Source organism: Python bivittatus, unplaced genomic scaffold (assembly GCF_059951505.1).
Source record: "Python bivittatus isolate LINGU-HERP-01145 unplaced genomic scaffold, Pbiv_v1 ctg000560_np1212, whole genome shotgun sequence".
NCBI lineage: Eukaryota > Metazoa > Chordata > Lepidosauria > Squamata > Pythonidae > Python > Python bivittatus.
Genome location: NW_028277083.1, coordinates 4621648 through 4639227, shown reverse-complemented (window position 1 = coordinate 4639227; position 17580 = coordinate 4621648). Strand labels below are relative to the sequence as shown.

At 43.8% G+C, this 17580-nt stretch overlaps 1 protein-coding gene across 1 annotated transcript; it reads right to left on the bottom strand.

The window, feature by feature from the left end:
• Positions 1–2715: 2715 nt before the first annotated feature.
• On the bottom strand, positions 2716–14288 carry ARPC1A (actin related protein 2/3 complex subunit 1A). The gene is made up of 10 exons (XM_088148022.1): positions 14131–14288; positions 11651–11740; positions 10886–10990; positions 9815–10037; positions 9121–9228; positions 5998–6210; positions 5604–5679; positions 4617–4810; positions 4149–4239; positions 2716–3131 (listed from the first exon to the last, which is right to left on the bottom strand). The coding sequence occupies exons 2-10, from the start codon at positions 11712–11714 to the stop codon at positions 3093–3095; spliced, it is 1113 nt and encodes a 370-aa protein (XP_088004148.1). The 5' UTR covers positions 11715–11740; positions 14131–14288; the 3' UTR covers positions 2716–3092.
• Positions 14289–17580: the final 3292 nt, after the last annotated feature.

Sequence of the window (17580 nt, the reverse complement as noted above, 5' to 3'; positions counted from 1 at the left end):
AATGAAGACGTCGGAGTCAAGGACTGCCTTTAGGACTTCCCTTTCGGAAAGAAACGTAACCACTTCCTTGAGTGGGTGTTGGAAAACTCTCTCTGCATGTGATGCCTTCTGAGTAGTGAAGAGGGAGCAAACTTGCAGGCTTCGGTGGGGCAGGAAGCTGTGGGCTCAGCAAGGTAGGGCTGCAAAAATCTTCTTAAAAATGAAACGCTGGGGTGGCTTTGGCCAGAAGCCCAAGGCGCTTTGGGCAACGGAGTGGGGCGGGTGGGAAAGGAATGCACATCCTGCGAAGTGTTCTCACTCATGTCTGGCGTTCGAACATGGTAAAGCCGGGCTTAAACCGAAATCAAATGACAAAGCCCAGACTGAAGCAATAGCTGCACTGCAGAAAGGTGTGTGTGTGTCTGTGTGTACACACACACGATAGATAGATAGATAGATAGATAGATAGATAGATAGATAGATAGATAGATAGATAGATAGATAGATAGATAGGATAGATAGATAGATAGCCCCTTGAGCAATGCCCCGTGAGGAGTTATTTTGGAAAAAGCTATCATCTATCTATCTATCTATCTATCTATCTATCTATCTATCTATCTATCTATCTATCTATCTATCTATCTTCTTGCTTTTTCCAAAATAACTCCTCACGGGGCATTGCTCAAGGGGCAACTGACGTGATGAATTGGCCCGTTAAATCTCTGGAAAGGGGAACGGAAGCTGAATCTTCACGTTATGATTAATTCCATATGCAGCTATTTATACATTTTGGTTTGAAGCAAGATGGGTGATGGTTAATCTCCCAGTCTGTCTCCCTGATAGACTAATACCTATCTAGTCCCTTGCAAGCCAAACAGTTTCTATCTTTCCTGAGCTGTTTTTGTTTTGATGACATGTGTATATAACCTTGGACCCTTCTGTTTATGTACACTGTGTGTTTTTACTGAAATGGTTTCTTTCCTCTAAGGATTTTAGTGAGTCCCAATACAATGGGGGTAGGTGGAGAAAACAGTTGAGATACACACACACACAGAATTTTTCAGCATAATAAAATGTACAAAGCAAACAAGAACAAAGATGGAAAATAAGAAATAGAAATACGAGAGAAATGTAAAAAAAAATACATTTCGATTGAGTAGTTATCTTAAACTTTTCCCCAACCTCTTCATCCCCTTTTTAATCCCCAAATGTCCAATTCATTTTTTTTCTTCTTCTTTCAGCAGTAAGTCCCTATCAGGTTTCCAGCCTTTCAGAAAAGTTTTATTTTTAATGCTAGCACTTGAGAGCTGAAGCGGTCCCTAAAAAAGTTTGCGTTATTTAACGTGTTACATGCCACCTCCTTTCTAGGAAAACAAGATAGCAGACACAGCCCTCCCACCTCTAATTTGATCCCTAAAATCACCACCCTGCAAGGTTAGATTGAAAGTTAGCAAATGGGTTACTGGTTTCTAGTGAGGACAGCTTGGATATGCTCATAGGCAAGCCAAGAGTTCAGTTAAAATTACCTTTCTTCTCATCATGTCTCAGGCCTCTCTCCTTGTTTCAACAAAACAAGAGAAATTGGAGTTTCTCAAATGATCTGGAGGGAACTAAGCAGACACCAAACATTCAAACCCCGTTTCTTCAGGCATGATTCCAAAGGGGATTTCATTCTAGGCAGCTGGGAGGCCTCCCTGCTTATCCCACTGGTCTTCATTCGTTTCAGGAGCGTATCCCATAACTGAAAGCAAAGTCTGGAGCCTCTCTTGGCCTTTACCATGCTCTCAGTGCCCTGTCATACCCCCACATCCAGAGCATACTGAAAGTGCCTTGTTGTACATATGGCTATCTGTGGCTTTTGGATCATGGTTGCCAGCCAGTCAGGAAAAATGGAACTCTTAGTGGTTTGGTTTTAATGGTTCAACTTATCCTATTTTGGAGACATGATGTGAAGACCCAGCTCTCTGGAGAAGACTCTAATGCTGGGAAAAGTGGAAAGAAAGAGATGAGGACGACCAGCAGCAAGGTGGAGGGACTGAGTTACAGGGGCAATGGCGGCACCATTGGAAGAGCTGAAGGACCAGGTTGGGGACAGATTGTCATGGAGAAAATCTTATCTATGTGGATGCTAGGAGTTGAAAATGACCTGTTGGCACCTAATCAATTAAAACAGTTTGCTTTAGAAAAGAAGATCTTGGGGAAGGCAGGGAAGTAATAGCTCTGAATCAATACGCTGGTGAAGGCACAGAAGCAGAAGCCAGTTGCACAGCTGAGAAGCTAAAACATTTGGGAGAGAAACCCACCATTCTCTTCCCCATCCAACTGAAATAAACTAGCTTCCTTGGGTTCCAAAGCAGTTGGTGGCATATGCCAGAAGTCCTCATGTCACTGGGGAGGGCTGTGAAAGTGAGTAAAACAAAAACAAAAACCAGCAATAATGATCTGGTCCAAGTTGAAACTAAGGACAGAGGAAATGTGCTATTTTTTCCCACTAAAAACATATTTCAAGCTGTGATTTCTCCTGAACATCCAAGCAGCACCCCAGGGAGGGGTGTGCGTTTGCGCGATATTTTAATTGGAATAGCAGAAAAGAATCACTTGATCCTGGTTCCAATATGGATGCTTTCTCAGGAACGAATTAAAAGCAAAAGCTCGGGTCGCATCTTGGGCCTGTTTCCATGGCAAAAAGCAGGCTTTGCTCTCCACGCCGAGCAAATGTATTACAAACGCATCAGATGCTTTTTTAAACTTTCTTTTTATTTTTATTTTCTAGCAGACAAGCTGAACATAAAACTCCCCTTTTAAGTTAGTATTTCACACTTCCTGCAATAAACTATTTTAAGGAGCAGCTTTGGTAAAGAAGGGAATGAAACAACCGATAACAATTAAAACGACGACGACAACAACCACCCACAAACCGAAATATATACCACAATCACAGCCAATTTGCAAATCAATACATTTCACCAAAATTGGGGGGATGAATGGGGGGGGGGAAATCCACCAAGTCATCATTTTTCAGTGCTTAAAAAAGTGATTCATCTCCACCCTGTCTTTTCAAGTCTGTGCAGGCTTCAGAGCAGGCTGTCTTGCTAGAGAACAAAGTATCAGTTCTACATTATTCGAAGTCCCTGGATGGAAGACTCTAATGTCTAAACAAAGAGGAAGACATGAATCGGGTTATTCACCATGACAACCGATACCAACCACAGTTCTATGGAAATCTAGAATGCGCTATAAAACTCAACAACGGACCTCAAATTTCTTTCTAAAACGATCCGGTTTCTGCAGTTTATTATTTCTAGCCTATCCCACCACCCCAAGTTGAATAGTACCCGGAGCAGCTAACAAAACAATACATCGAACAATAATTGAAAATACATTCCATCCATGGTAAAATGTAAAAAGAAAATTAAATTATAACACAATTTAAACTAACATTACAATGAAAATGCAGGGAGGTAACCCAAGTGTGCCCACCCGATCTTACCCCCCATCCAGAGTGTGGGGTGGAGGGCTAAGGAAGAGCTTTGCTAAAGCGTCCTGTTGTTGACAACAGCAATATAGTCACTGGGTTAGGGTCTCTTCTTCTCAATTTCGGGCTAAACACAAGGAATTATACAGAATCGAAATTATGCCACACCCACAATTCACAGAGATGCAGACTCCAGAGGGACTGGGGTTTCAATGAGTTGCAATTCAAACTGTTCAGAGGGGACTCAGATTCTCCAAATATATTTTTGGGAATAGAGAAAGGACAAGGAAGGGAAGACAACAGATTATTTTTCTCCCACGAACTTCCTAAAAACTTTATTTTAGGATCTTCCAACCTAGTCTGATACAGATTATTGCAGAAGTCTCAGCAAAGATGCTGGAGAACAAAGAGATTTCGTTTTAAAAACAGAGATAGGATCCTATTAATAAAACTAGTCAGGAGTAGCGTCATCTGCCAGGGAACTAATTTAGGGACAATGCCTCTAGACTTCGACAATACTAACTTGCATAACATTTGCATTAGATAAGCATATATAGAATTGAAACTGTTTATTGTTATAACAATATATTATATTATGCTATTACCCAGTTAACATAGGAGCTGGCCTGCATTATGTTAATTATAGAGTTGGCTGGCATAACCCATCTAGGATAAGCTGGGTAGTCAAACATACCTTGAAGTCCCAAATGGTCATTGCTCCATCAATACCAGTGGTGCAGAACTTGCGACAATCTCGCTTGTCCACCTCATAAATAGACACTTGACTGCAAGAAGAGGAGGAGAACAGAACCAGCATGAAACTTGGAAGAAAGCATAAGCAATAGGTTGATCCCAACCAACGTAAGCACCAGACGCTTCCAGCTGTACAGAACAAACACGCTCTCATTCTGTATCCTGATGACTAAAGGAGAAAGGTGCAGGATGCAGATCAGTTTGGGGGAAATATGAAACCTTCTGGAGATGAACTATACATTTCAATTCTTAAATATTCCAATTCAGGTGTTTCATGGAAAAACATTTCAGTAGCTAGTGACCGATCCTCTAGCTGATGCAGCTTCAAACCAATTTCAGAAGCCAGAGCGGGTTAAGTTATGGGCCTGGGTCAGAACCCTCCCATTCTTCTTCGCCCCAGGCCACTCACGTAATGCTGTTCTGATGCAGCGTCTCCAGCGTAGCATGGCGGTCTTCTGTAGTGGCTCTCTTGTCCATGTTGCGGAAACGCTCCATGGCTGAAACGTTGCGCTGAATGCTCTGCTTGGGGATGTCGAGCTTCGAGACAAAGGTGAGGGCGCCACGGTCGTCACAGTTAAAAAGCATTGGGCAGCAATCGTGGCCCTGGAACAAAACAGCGCATCGATGCTTTGGATCGACTGCTTACCTCCGACCCCTTTCAGTTTAGTCCTGAAGGAAATTACAACCTCGAGGGTCACAATTTTACCACTTGCAAAGCACTTCCGGGAGACGCTTACATTCCCTTGCCCCCAAAGGTTCTGGTGGATCATCATCATCAACGCCAAACAGTAGTACGTGTTGGATTACTGTACAAGGAAATAACTCAAGCAGTCCTTGATAGGGAATCTCATTAGCTGCCCAAAATTATTGTACACCTGAGACTCTGAGACTTCTAAGATGTGGCGCAACTGTCAGGCTCCTAACAGCAGAGTGAAACCCAGAAAGGAAAATCTGATCAATTAGGTTTACTGTTAAGAAGGTAAGGGCTTAATCTGCAAAACTTTAGAACAAAGTTTCTCAACCTTGGCCACTTTACGACGTGTGGACTTCAACTCCCAGAATTCCCCAGCCAGCCTTGCTGGCTGGGGAATTCTGGGAGTTGAAGTCCACACGTCGTAAAGTGGCCAAGGCTGAGAAACCTGCTTTTGAAACTGACTAGACAAAGCTCTAGTGCTCATGTATTAGTCAATTCACAAGGACAGTTTGAACCTCTTCTCTTCAGAATGCATGACTGAAGGACTAATGGTCCTTTTTCCAGACGCAACTGACCCTGAGATACTCACCGGTCCATCACTGTTCATGCTCCTGTTTATTTCCCAGCCCCAGAGATCTCTCCTGCAGAAATACTCAGAGCCTCCCCACCAACACAAGCCGATGCAAGAGCAAAGACACTTACGGCCGCGACCACACTGTTCTCCGAGACAAAGGACACGCTCAGCAAGGGGAGAAATTCCGTTTTCAGTTGAGAGAGCCTAAACAAAAGGCAGGTGGTTAATAATGCAGCCTCACACTGAAACTTGCGAAAGTTGTGCAAAAGGAAGGATCGCCTTGTCAATTAGGATGGATGTGGGCACCGCCTCTGAGAAACTGCAAACCGGGAAGCCAGCAGACCCACCTCTCAATTCCGGCTGGTCGCGCAACGTAACCTGGATGCGGGAGGCTAAAATGTACAGGGCCCCATCTGCATCAGCCTCCAGCTGGGGACCCTCCCTGTGGGCAGGCAAAAAGGCTGGATCCCGCACCGGACTGCATTCAGAGGCATTCCCCAGACACCCGCAGCGATTACTTACATCATGTTTTTGGAGGCGTCGGCAACGGATACCGTGCTATCGTGGCTGACCCAGGCGAGGCGGTTCCCACTGGCAGAAAAACTGACACTGTGGACCCAGCCACCACTTCCCGTGCCTCCAAATTCAGCCATCAGCTGCCCAAATGGCATTTTAGATCCCCAAGGTGTGCTGGCCGGTTTCTCGTCCACTTCCTTAATGTAGGCTGAAAACACCCTGCGAGAGACAAAAGTCAAGCCTGTACGTAAGGGAGAAATGTTAAGGATTTTTCCCCCTTTGGCAAAGTCATTCATTTCACAGAAAATGCAGTCACAGAAAGCTCAGGATTTAACAGCCCAGAGTGTATGTTTTCCAATAATGTGGTTAAGACACATTAAAATGAAAGGGGTCCTTTATAGGGTACTTGTTTACCCTATAAATGACGTATGGCTAAAAGACACTCTTGGTGCCCCAAAAACTCAGTTATAGTTACCCTGCCTTAAGCCTCAGAGGAGGCAAAATAACATTTTGCTCCCCAAAATTAAAAAAAGTGAATTAGCCATATGCATTTTGATTTTCAATCAATATTCTCCAGTACATTGCAGAACAGCAATACACCTGTTAAATCTATTGATAAAGTCTCTGACAATGAGTTGACAAAGATGCAAGCTTTGATGTTAAGTATGAAAACAAGCAGTAAGCAAGGCACCAGACATGTTTAAGGCAATGAAAAAAAGACAAAAATCAAGAACTAGCTATTTGAAATAAAATAGGACTGAAGGACTGGACAGTGGTACTGGGCTAAATTTTAAAGAGAACCATTTGGAGAAACCCAGGGAGGTGAATTCTATGAATGCACGGAAAGAGAACGTGTTATTTAAAGGAATGAAAAGCTCTCACAACCTGAATGGAAACTGCAGTTAACTGTGAATATAGGAAAATAAGCCCTTCAATTTAATAAAATTGCTTTTAGCGAGATTTGAAGGATTTTTTTTCCAAGCCCACTTTCTCTATTTGGAGTCTCCAGATTCAAAGGGAATTGTAGAACGGCTTTAATGTCATCCGTTTGAAGTATTAAACACTGCTATTGCGTGCTGGTGACAATGGGAAAGGCTGCCTTTTGAAAATCCAAGGCTGCATTTCTCATTAAGTTGAGGGCTGGAGGAAAAGCCATTTTGTAAGAATAATGTCTTTGTGAACTCCAGCTGCTTACTTAGCAAAGCCCTCTATCGAATATGTCTAATCCTGTAAAGGCTGCTTTTGCAGCAGGACCTTCAAAGTACGTATAGCGTTCCTAGCAGTGACACCGATCCGTGGAGACAGTTCCAGAAGAGAGGCCCCACCTGGCTCCCTCATGCTTTACTTAGATGTGGCAATTTCACACAGCCTTCAAGACAGCGGATCAGCCACCTCTCCACTTGCCATCCTTCTACTGTTGTTTTAGGTGTCGAGGCATTTTCAGTTTTTTTAAAGAAGGATCAATTAGCCGATGATGGAGACTGCAGAAAGGAGAACGCCTGACAATACTAACGTTCTCTACAAATGCCGGACCACAAGGCCCAGAATAATACAGTATCAGCATCATCATCATCATCATTGTTCTTTTATCCCACCTTTAATACATTTTGGTCAACTCAAGGAGGCAAACATTCCTAATACTCTTCCCTCCTCCTATTTTCCCCACAACCACCACCCTGTGAGCTAGGTTGGGCTGAGAGAGGCCCAGAGTCACCCAGACAGCTTTCGTGCCTAAGGCAGGCCAAGAACTCAGAGTCTCCTGGTTTCTAGGCCACCACCTTCACTATTACACCAAACCGGCTCTCTAATATCCATATGACATGATATAAAACGTGATCCTGAGAGCATTTTAGAGCTGCTGTAAAACTGCACTGCACTCAAAGCAAGTGATTTTCATGACTATTGTAGCTGGGAAAATGCCCAGCCAGCATCAAGTCAGCAATACTCTGCAAGATTCCAGGCCACCTGGGAACAGAAGGTGGTAAACACTGATTAATGTTTATGTAGCCGCCCATCTCACCAAAAAAGTGACTCTGGGCAGCGTACAACACTTAATTAGATTTTCCATCTTCTTGGATCTTCCTTTTTTAGTATTGTTTTAAATTTTGGATGTTTTATATGTTTTAGATATATTTATAGTTTTAATGTTTTCTCTAAGTCGCCCAGAGTCCCCTATTGTGGGGGAGATGGGCGGGGGAGAAATTCAATAAAGAAATAAACAAACAAACAAAAAACACATATATAACAATTATATGTTTTATGTGTCTCCAGGAGAGATGGGCGGCATATAAATTTAATAAATAAATAAATGAATAAATAATTAAAATTACAAGCACACACACAAACAGGAGAGAATGATGTTAACCACAGTAAGGGAGCCATTGCAAAATCTCCCCAGAAACATAAACTTACATTTCCGTGAACATTTTCTTTCTTAGAACAAACAGTACCATACTGACTATAACAGTGCTTCTCAACCTCGGGGAACTCTGGGAGTTGAAGGGAATTCTGGGAGTTGAAGTCCACATGACATCAAGTTGCCAAGGTTGAGAAACACTGGACTATAGAGACAAGGAAAGTTTCACTCTTTCGGAAGAAAAAGGCGACAAAATAGAATTGCTTGAGAAAAGACCGTTGCAGTGACTGATCTGCAACTACCCTGCATAGCTTGTCCTTACTTGGATGAATTTACATAAAGGTATATGGCATCTTCAGACACAGCCACGCTTCACAGAAGACACAATTTTAAATGAAGGTTGTTCGACAGACAGTATGGCAAGAGGACAAGCAGAGAGTGAAAAATAGCAAGGAAGAAGAGAGCCAATGGCATATAAGAAGGACAAATGCAAGAGTTTCAAACAGCCCAGAGGTGATCTCTGCCCTTCCAGATGTGTGTTGGTCTGAACACACTCTGAAAACGATAAAAGTATTTGCTAAAAGAAACCAATTTGACAGCTCCAGTACTTGCATTTCTCCCAGAGAAAATAGAGTTTCTTTCTTAAAGCTGGTTCCTATGCAATTACTGCGTGCTAAGTCAAACATTGAATGTTTGCTGCCTTAACAAGCTCCTGTAAAACAGTGTAAACTGATGACCCAAATCCATTTCATAAGGGCTCTGAGTGCTCTCACCTGCATTTGAAGTCACAGGATCCAGCTGCCAGCAAGACGTTATTCGGGTGCCAATCTAGGCTAAGGACGGTGGAGCGAATGGGCTTCTTAATATGCTTGCTCACCCACCTAGGAAACAGGAAAACTCATCATCTTCCTTAAGCTGTGGTGCTGAATCTGCACGAAAACAGCCGTGCAAACAGGCCACGTTGGCCGCAGAATGGGCCTGAGCAATACAACTGATCTGACTGATCCCATACCACCAATCTGGTTGACTCCTAATTCAGTCAGTGTACTAGTTACTTGTTAATTGCTAAAACCAAGGAACTTCAGCTTCGCATTGGAAACCTTCTGTTTCGAAGTTAGTTCCATTCTTCAGCACCTAATGGAAATTCTTTGGGAACAGATGGAGCTAGCTAATCTTTCTGGGATTGTAGTCATAAACTCTGGGACAAGCTCACTTTCTTTCAGGTTGGGTAAAGAAGAGAGGGAGCTAGAGCAGTGTTCCTCAACCTTGGGAACTTTAAGATGGGTGGAATTCAACTCCCAGAATTCTGGGAGTTGAAGTCCACCCATTTTAAAGTTCCCAAGGTTGAGGAACACTGAGCTAGAGGATGAAGGCTCAGCAATTAAGTGACAGTTGGTAATAGTATTTTCCAGGCAACATTTATTAGAAGGCCAGTAGAGGACAATCCCAAGAGATCATCCTGCTCACCAATCATTTTCAGATTCAAAGTAGCATACGGAGATGAGCCGAGCGCCGCTTCCAACAGCGAATTTGTTCTCCAGAGGGGACCATTTCACAAAGGTGGCTGCTCGGTTGATCCGTAGGATCACCAAAGTTGGCTTCCAAACACCATCCTTCTGACTCCAGACATAAGCATTACGGTCAGCACCACAAGTAACAATGCGATCGCTCTTGGGGGCCCAGTCAATACCTGTAATTTAGACAATGGACTGTTTTCAAAGGCAAACACACAAGAAATGCAACAGTCAGTGACCTCCATGTATCTCTGAAGACAACCATTCTGATATCTTGGCCTCCAAATCATTCAGGGTTTTAATCTTTAACAGCGGCTAGCTAGTTTCACTATCTACTGCACCAAACACCAGTCTGTTCAGACATCAAGTCCCTAATCGCAACACAGAACCAAGGAAACAAGATTCATACAGAGTTTCATTCATCAGGTTGGATGCCAAGAAAAAGAGAGTTAGGATCAGGATCTTCAAAACTGAACAAGCAAAACTCCAGCCCTCATGTATGAGTCAATTCCTTAATTGAAGGTCTAAGGACTCTTTTCCCAGATAAGACTGAGACATCCATCTGCTCTATCTTTGACACGTTTGGAAGTCCTCCATTTCCTCCAAGAGTTATGTTACATCAGGTGTCCTATGCGTTCGCAAAATTATACACACCACTTCCCATCTGTCATTCCTAAAGTGGTATCACCAGGAATTCAGGAAAAAAACGGTGTAAGACAAAGTTGAATGTTTATTGTGAAATGGGCCGTAAATGCTGGAAAACAATCCTTTCTGAGATTAGCCATACGCAGGCAACATACACCACTCCAGCAACAGGAAAAATTTCCAGCAGAAAAGTTGGATGGGGACAGTTCAAATTATACTGCTTGGTTTGAAATGTGAAGGAACAATGCACCCCAGTATTAATTCCTTCTGTGGAAGCGCTTAAGAAGCATTTCATTCTTGCAGGAATCCAATTCTAAGATTAAAGAGGTTGTCCATGCAGAACTGGAATTTATTCTACACAAGACAGAAGCTCTCTTACCAGTGATGTGGCCATTGTGCTCTTTCAGTTCATGAGCTTTCACCCACTGGTTCCCATTCTTCTTATAAATGTGAACTTCGTGGTTATTCGGGCTAATGGCAATCTCTGTCAAGAGGACCAATGGATTCACGTTAACAAAAAAGAGAGAGAAAGATTTAGAAAACATGGTTCATCTCAAGTCTCATCCTTTTCTTACATTTTCCCAACTGAAGAAACTCAGTCTAATGTGTAATGAGCACGGAAATGAATACAGAATTAAAAGAAAACTGAACACAATGGTAAGAAGCAGAAGACGTTAAACAGAAGCTGAAGATAAAGATCAAGTCAACAGAAGACGTCTTGGTGAAAAGAACTACTGCAAGGGTAAAACTACACATTACACTGACATATAAACCTTGAGTAGTGAAAGAAGAGAGAGATAGCAGTGAAGGATGGGGGGAGGGGCTTTCTGCCTTTTGCACATCTATCCACATTTTAGACCTGTCTTTACATCAGAAGCACGCAAGAAAAGTGCTTCAGGATTCTGAAGATGAAAGAGGGAAGCAGCAGATAGTGAAGAAGTTGAACAGCCCTCTGTTGCTCCCCTCTTACACATCTTCCTAACTCTGCTTTGCAGCAATCCCCGAAGTTGTATCCAAACTGTCCCTCGTAAAAAAGCTTAAAATAGAACCTCAATTACTAGCAGCACTATCTTTTCACCACAGTATCAAATAAATATTGACTGAAATCACAGTTAAAAAAGCGAACAATCATGATGACACTCACGAGTTCGGTCTCGGTTCCAAGCATGGCAGGTGATTGGCTCAAGTAAGAACTGGTGTAGGGACATTCTGAAGAAAGGGATGGTCTTAAAGTCTGAATGAAGATAAACCAACAATCAGGCACAATTTGCATATCAAATAATAAACATAACTGATAGGTGCTGCAAAAATAACCAAAATATATTCAAGTGGTTGTTTAAATCTGGATTGAGAAAGGAGAGCCCTGCCTTCAAAAGATCACAATCTCAAACGCAGAGAAAAACAAATGCATGTCGTGTCACAGCCCCAAAGAATCCACTGAATAATACACAGCTGAAAATTCAACCAAATTGAATCATCTCAATGTATACATCAAATAAATGACTCTTACAAATTGGAATGGGCTCATAATCAGAGCAGAGGAATGATGGAATAGGAAGTCATCTAATGATCAAAACTGAGATCCTATCTGCTCCCCTAGACAGGAAGCTGCACAAACTATACCCCTTTGATTAGTTTCTGGTTCAAAGTATTGCACAACCCTAGGAATAGTTTATTCAGTAGCCCATCGTGTTGTGCCAATACACTCAGTTATATCACATTTATTTCCATTTCAGTTGCCTTAGGAGTCCTTCAGATCAAAACATGAGATGTATTCCCATCTTGTCTTTAACTCTTTGGGCTCAGGTAATGGGTAACATGGCGACTCGATGAGACACAAAGAAGTCCATCTCTCTTCCCTAACTCTCTGTACTTCTCTGCTACAAGGTGGAGCAAAGAAAATCCACCTTCATGCTTATCATAAAAACAAACCAGCAAACATTTTTGCTAGCCCGCTTTCTACATATGAGAGAAGCAAGAATACTACAGGTATGTCCCTCTTTGGCCAAGCCCTTTTGCAATTAAAAACCACTTGTAAACACTATTGTAGACTTGTAACGCCTGTTGGTTTATTTACAAGATTAAGCTTCCAGGGGCTGGAGCCTATATGCTCCTAACCCTATCATTACAATTAGTAATACAGCACCTACATACACATCGCATTACTAGAGCTATTCCGGTGTCCTGGACTTCCACTCCCATACTTCCTGGAGTCACTGCATCTGAAAGCCTTGGCTTCATGATTTGGGGGAAGAGAGTGTCCCAAGAAGCCCCACTTTTTATTTACAATTGCACAGATAAAAAGTTCTGCTTTTAAAGAATTTATAGGGTGTATGTTGTGATTGACCCACAGTTGATTTCACTGCACCATTTCCAAGTTCACACAACACCCCGAACTCTAAAGTGCCCACAAGGACTCTTGTTTGCACAGACTAGAAAGCTAGACGCCAGGGCCAGGGAACCCCAAGAGGGTCACCATTTTTTCAAACCCCTGGTCAGGCTTACACAAGCAACAAGCAACTAAGCCAGCTGTGGGCTCACCAAGGACAGTCACAGTACTGCTAAACTTTAGCTGTGATTTAAATGATAAAAAGTGGTATATTTATTTCTTGTCCAACCTTAATCCCACAGAAATAATTTGCTTGGGGGGGGTTACACAAGTCCATTTATTATTTTAGGGGGTCCTGGTACTGCAAAGTTTAAAACCCTTGTAATATACAGAATACTCCCCATTCAATCATTCATTTTATTTGGGGGGCGTTGTTCACACAAATTCATTTTAGGGGTTTGTGGTACCTCAGTGTTGGAGAACCCTAGTGATACGCCAGTTACAATCTAGACAATAAAGGTATCCCATTTGCTGAAATACAGATTACAGCCCCATTATTAAAAGCAAGGGGGCACAATGGGCAGTGACAAATTTCAAACATACATACATACATACTTACATAAATTGTGCCCCCTTGCTTTTAATAATGGGGCTGTAATCTGTATTTCAGCAAATGGGACCCTGGCCCTATTGAAAGCATTCATGTTATTCATGGGGAGGGGGGTTACACACATCTATCCTCCTAGGGGGCTGCAGTATCACAATTTTGGAGCCCCCCCCCCGTGATGCACAGGCCACAATTTAAATACGACAAATGTCATATTTGCTGAAGTCCAAATCCCAACCCCAATATTACAGCCAGGGGCCCCATTCGGGCCCGACCTTAATGCAATCATTATTTTATTTGGGGGCGGGGAGGTCACACAAAGCTGAATATCCTTTGAGAGCACCCCTGGCACGCACAATTGCAATTTAAATATTAAAAATGCCAAATTCGTTGAAAGATAGCCTACAACCCAACTGCGAGGAGCCGGGGGCATCGTTCTGCTCCCACCCAATGAAATCATTCATTTTACTGGGAAGGTGTCACATACATTCATGTATCCCTGTAGGGGGTCGTGGCACCGCGAAGCCCCTGGGCTGGGCGATGGGGCCAGCGGGCCCGGGGGAGCTTCCCCGCCTCCCTCCTCGCCCCACCGGTGGGGAAGAGCCTCTGCCCCCATTGCCCCCTCGGGGCTCCGTCGCCCCCCCAGGGGGACGCGGCGGCGGGGGTCGCTCCCCCGGCCTTCACTCACCTCCCGGGGCTGAGGGAAGCGGGGCTCGCGGACTCTGGTCAGTCAACGCGGCTCCGCTCCACGCGAAGCGTCCGACGGCAACGAGAAGAAGGCGCGGCCGCCAAGCAGGGCCCGGCTCTGGGAAAGGCCACTGCGCCTGCGCAACCTCCCGGGGGCAGGGCGCCTGCGCGATGGGGCCGACGGCCCGCCCTCTGACCAATCGAGTCCCTCCTCTCCTGAGGCGCTTCCTCCCCGCCCTGAGCAGCAACCGCTTATTGCGCCTGCGCTCGGGAGCGCGGTGTTCCGGAAGGGGAGCGAAGGCTCGACTCGACTGAGGGCTCATCCGGACTGCGCTTGCGCGAGGAGACCGGGCGGGGTGGGGGAAAGAGGCGGGGCTGGGGGAGAGTTTTTGCGGGAGTTGGTGACGCAGTGCGCCTGCGCGGATGGGAGCCCAGGGCGTGGGGCTGATAGACGCGCAGGGTGGCGCGTGCACAAAATCCAGCAATAAAAAGTCCTTGTGAAATAATCTCGGGCATAGGAGGAAATGTTTGCAGAAGGGGTTGGGTGGTTTCTCCGCGGGTAGATAAATGCATGGGTGCAGGGAAGGAAACGTGTCGCTTCTTGCACGCCGCAGATTGCTATTGTTTCTCCCAACCGGCTTTCCTGCTTGTTAGCGAATTAGGGGAAGGGGGCAGGAGTTGAAACGCAGCCCACCCTTTGTTTCCGAAGAAGGGCTCCGCCTGAGCGTGGGAAGCTGCCATCCGTGCAAGCTTCCCTTGGAAATAAGGAATCTAACCAAAAAAAAGAACCCACCTTCTCATCTTCAGAACATAAAAGATATTCAAACATCAATACGTCCCAATAGTCCTTAATAAGACCTCTGGTGATCCTACACCGCCTTAAAACATGTTTCTTGTGACACCTCCAAGATTAACATTCCTCTATCACTCTTTTAAGGCACCGTGGGCAATTTTCAAATACTTTTAATTTTTGTTCCTTCAAGCGAATGATGCTAAAAAATGCATGTCCTCGTGCGTTTGGGGCCTATGCGCTGATTGGGTTCATCCAGGTTAGCCGTGGTTTATTAAGCAAACCGTAACTGCCTCGAGCCATGAACCAGGAGTTACGCCAGAGTGGATTTGTACAACATGCCGAACGAAAACCAAGCGAGTCACGGTTTGGCTTAAGGGTTGTGCGAAAGAGGTCTGTGAGACCAACAAAAGCGATCCATAAGCAAGCGTGGTTTGGACACGGGTCGGATTGGGCCTCACCGGGAGTTTGGATTAAAAGGCACAGAAAAGATCATTTTAATGCTAAGGATTGTTGCCCTGTCAGCTGGCTGGCCGGGGGTTTGTTTTAGAAAAAAAAAAAAGTTAAAGCTTTGCAGCTGGGTGAGTTAAAAATTGCACAACTGGAATGCCATTGTACTGAACTGCAGTTTTATCTTTCCAAAGGTATTTTGCTGTTGGGGAAAGGTGAAAGTGGCAGGGCTGGGTCTCAACCTCCTTCCCCCCCTTGTATGTGTTCTCCCACAGCTGTATGGAAGACATAAAGAATAATTTATTTATTTATCAGATTGATAATAGCCTCTGGATATGTTATCCACAATATATTGTAATATAATCCACAGTAAACGATTTGTAGTCATCTCTTAGTTTCCCTACTTGCATTAGTTCTCCAGGGCGAGACCAAGTGTCGCACGGATTCTGAAGGTGAAAAACGTGTGACTTAGCTTTGCAATCCATCCTTGGTGGGTGGTTATTTCTGGTAATCCTTAATGGACTTTTGCTGATTCAGATGGACGATGAGGTTCTAAAGATTTGTTCGTAGAGAAGGAGGCGAAGATATGGGATGAAGAGGTTGATTGTGGTATTTTAAGAGATGGCGATAAGTTGTTAAAGTTGTTTATACTTGCTGGGACGAAGGATTTTTTTTCTTTGCACTGTTTTACACTTTGCATTAGTTTTATCTGAACAATGGGATCTTTAATAAAATGGTGATAAAAAAAAAATCTGCCCTTAGCTGGGGTAATCTGTTGCATAATCTTACAGACAGGGGCTTCTGTAAGTGTTGACGAAATGAAACGCTCTTCGGCCTCACTAGCCAAAAAAAGAGAATGCAGTAATTCTGTGATTCTTCCATTGTCCCACCCGACGTTGACCTTATTTACACTTATTTCTTGAATTGAACTAATATGGCCAACCGGAGATGGAGAACCTCGTGGGATGGGCGGAAATGATTGGAAACAGGCGTCCTGCAGATAACCTGACCTTGTGCCTTGAAGGGCTTTATAACTGACCATCAGCATCTTGAATTGCACCCAGAAATCTACTGGGAGCCAGTGCAGTTCACACAAGAGTGACGACACAGGGGCATGCCGAAGTGTGTTCATAACAACCCACACCACCACGTTCTGCATCAGCTACAGTTCCGGAGTGGTCTACAAGGGCAGCCCCCTGTAAAACAAATTGCAGTAATCCAAACGGGAGGTAGCCAAGGCATGAATGACCACGCACGGCCTCCCGATCCAGGAACAGAAATGGATATTCCATCCGATTGCTTTATCTTCCATTTTTCACGGGCTGTGATGTGGTCTAGAACTCCTCCCTTGATAGGCAAGCTATAAATATTTCAGTTGATTAGAAGTAATTATTTGGAAATGACTCCAGATAACGTGTCTAAGAAGTCTCTGTTCTTTTAAAATCTGTTTCTTTTGAAAAGGTTAATCTGGCCACTGACCAAAATAAACATCTATTTTTTTGAAAAAGCCACCCATGCTCAGGAACATTTCAACATCTTGGGGCAATGACTCCTGCACTGTAACTGTACATTGAACAAAGAATTCCTTGTATCTACTGACGATCTTTTTTATCAAATGACCTTGGGCTCTGGTATCTGGAGAGAAGGAAGAAATGGGGACAACTCTGGGCTCATGTATGTTTACTCAGAAGTAAACTGCACGCCTGCCCTTCACTCAGTAGACTTTCTAACCAAATAAATATGGGTGGGTTTATAACCCAGAAACATTCCTCTCATGTATTTTTTAAAATATGCTTTGAAAATTATGACACAAGTTAAATGGAAAATGGGAATATATATATATATATATATACAGTCCAACCACAAACCTTTGCTTCAACAGAATTTACTCCCAGCTGAGAGGCTAAAGGACCTAAATCCTGCAGTGCTTTTAGGTTTGTAAACCTCCTTTTATTCTATCCCTGATTCTGAATTGCAAGCCAGCCTGGATCCTAGGAGTTTATTTGTAGGAGGAGACTCTAAATTCCCAGTAGAAAGAAGAAGGAAACAGGTTTCTTTTATACATTGGTTCAAGATCTAAGCCATGTCAGGGAAGGGGAGGGGAAGGAAGGGGAGGGGAGGGGAGGGAAAGGAAGGGGAGGGGAGGGGAAGAGAGAAGAGAAAAAAGAAAAGAAAAAGAGAAAAGAAGAGTCCAACAAGATTCTTTTCCAG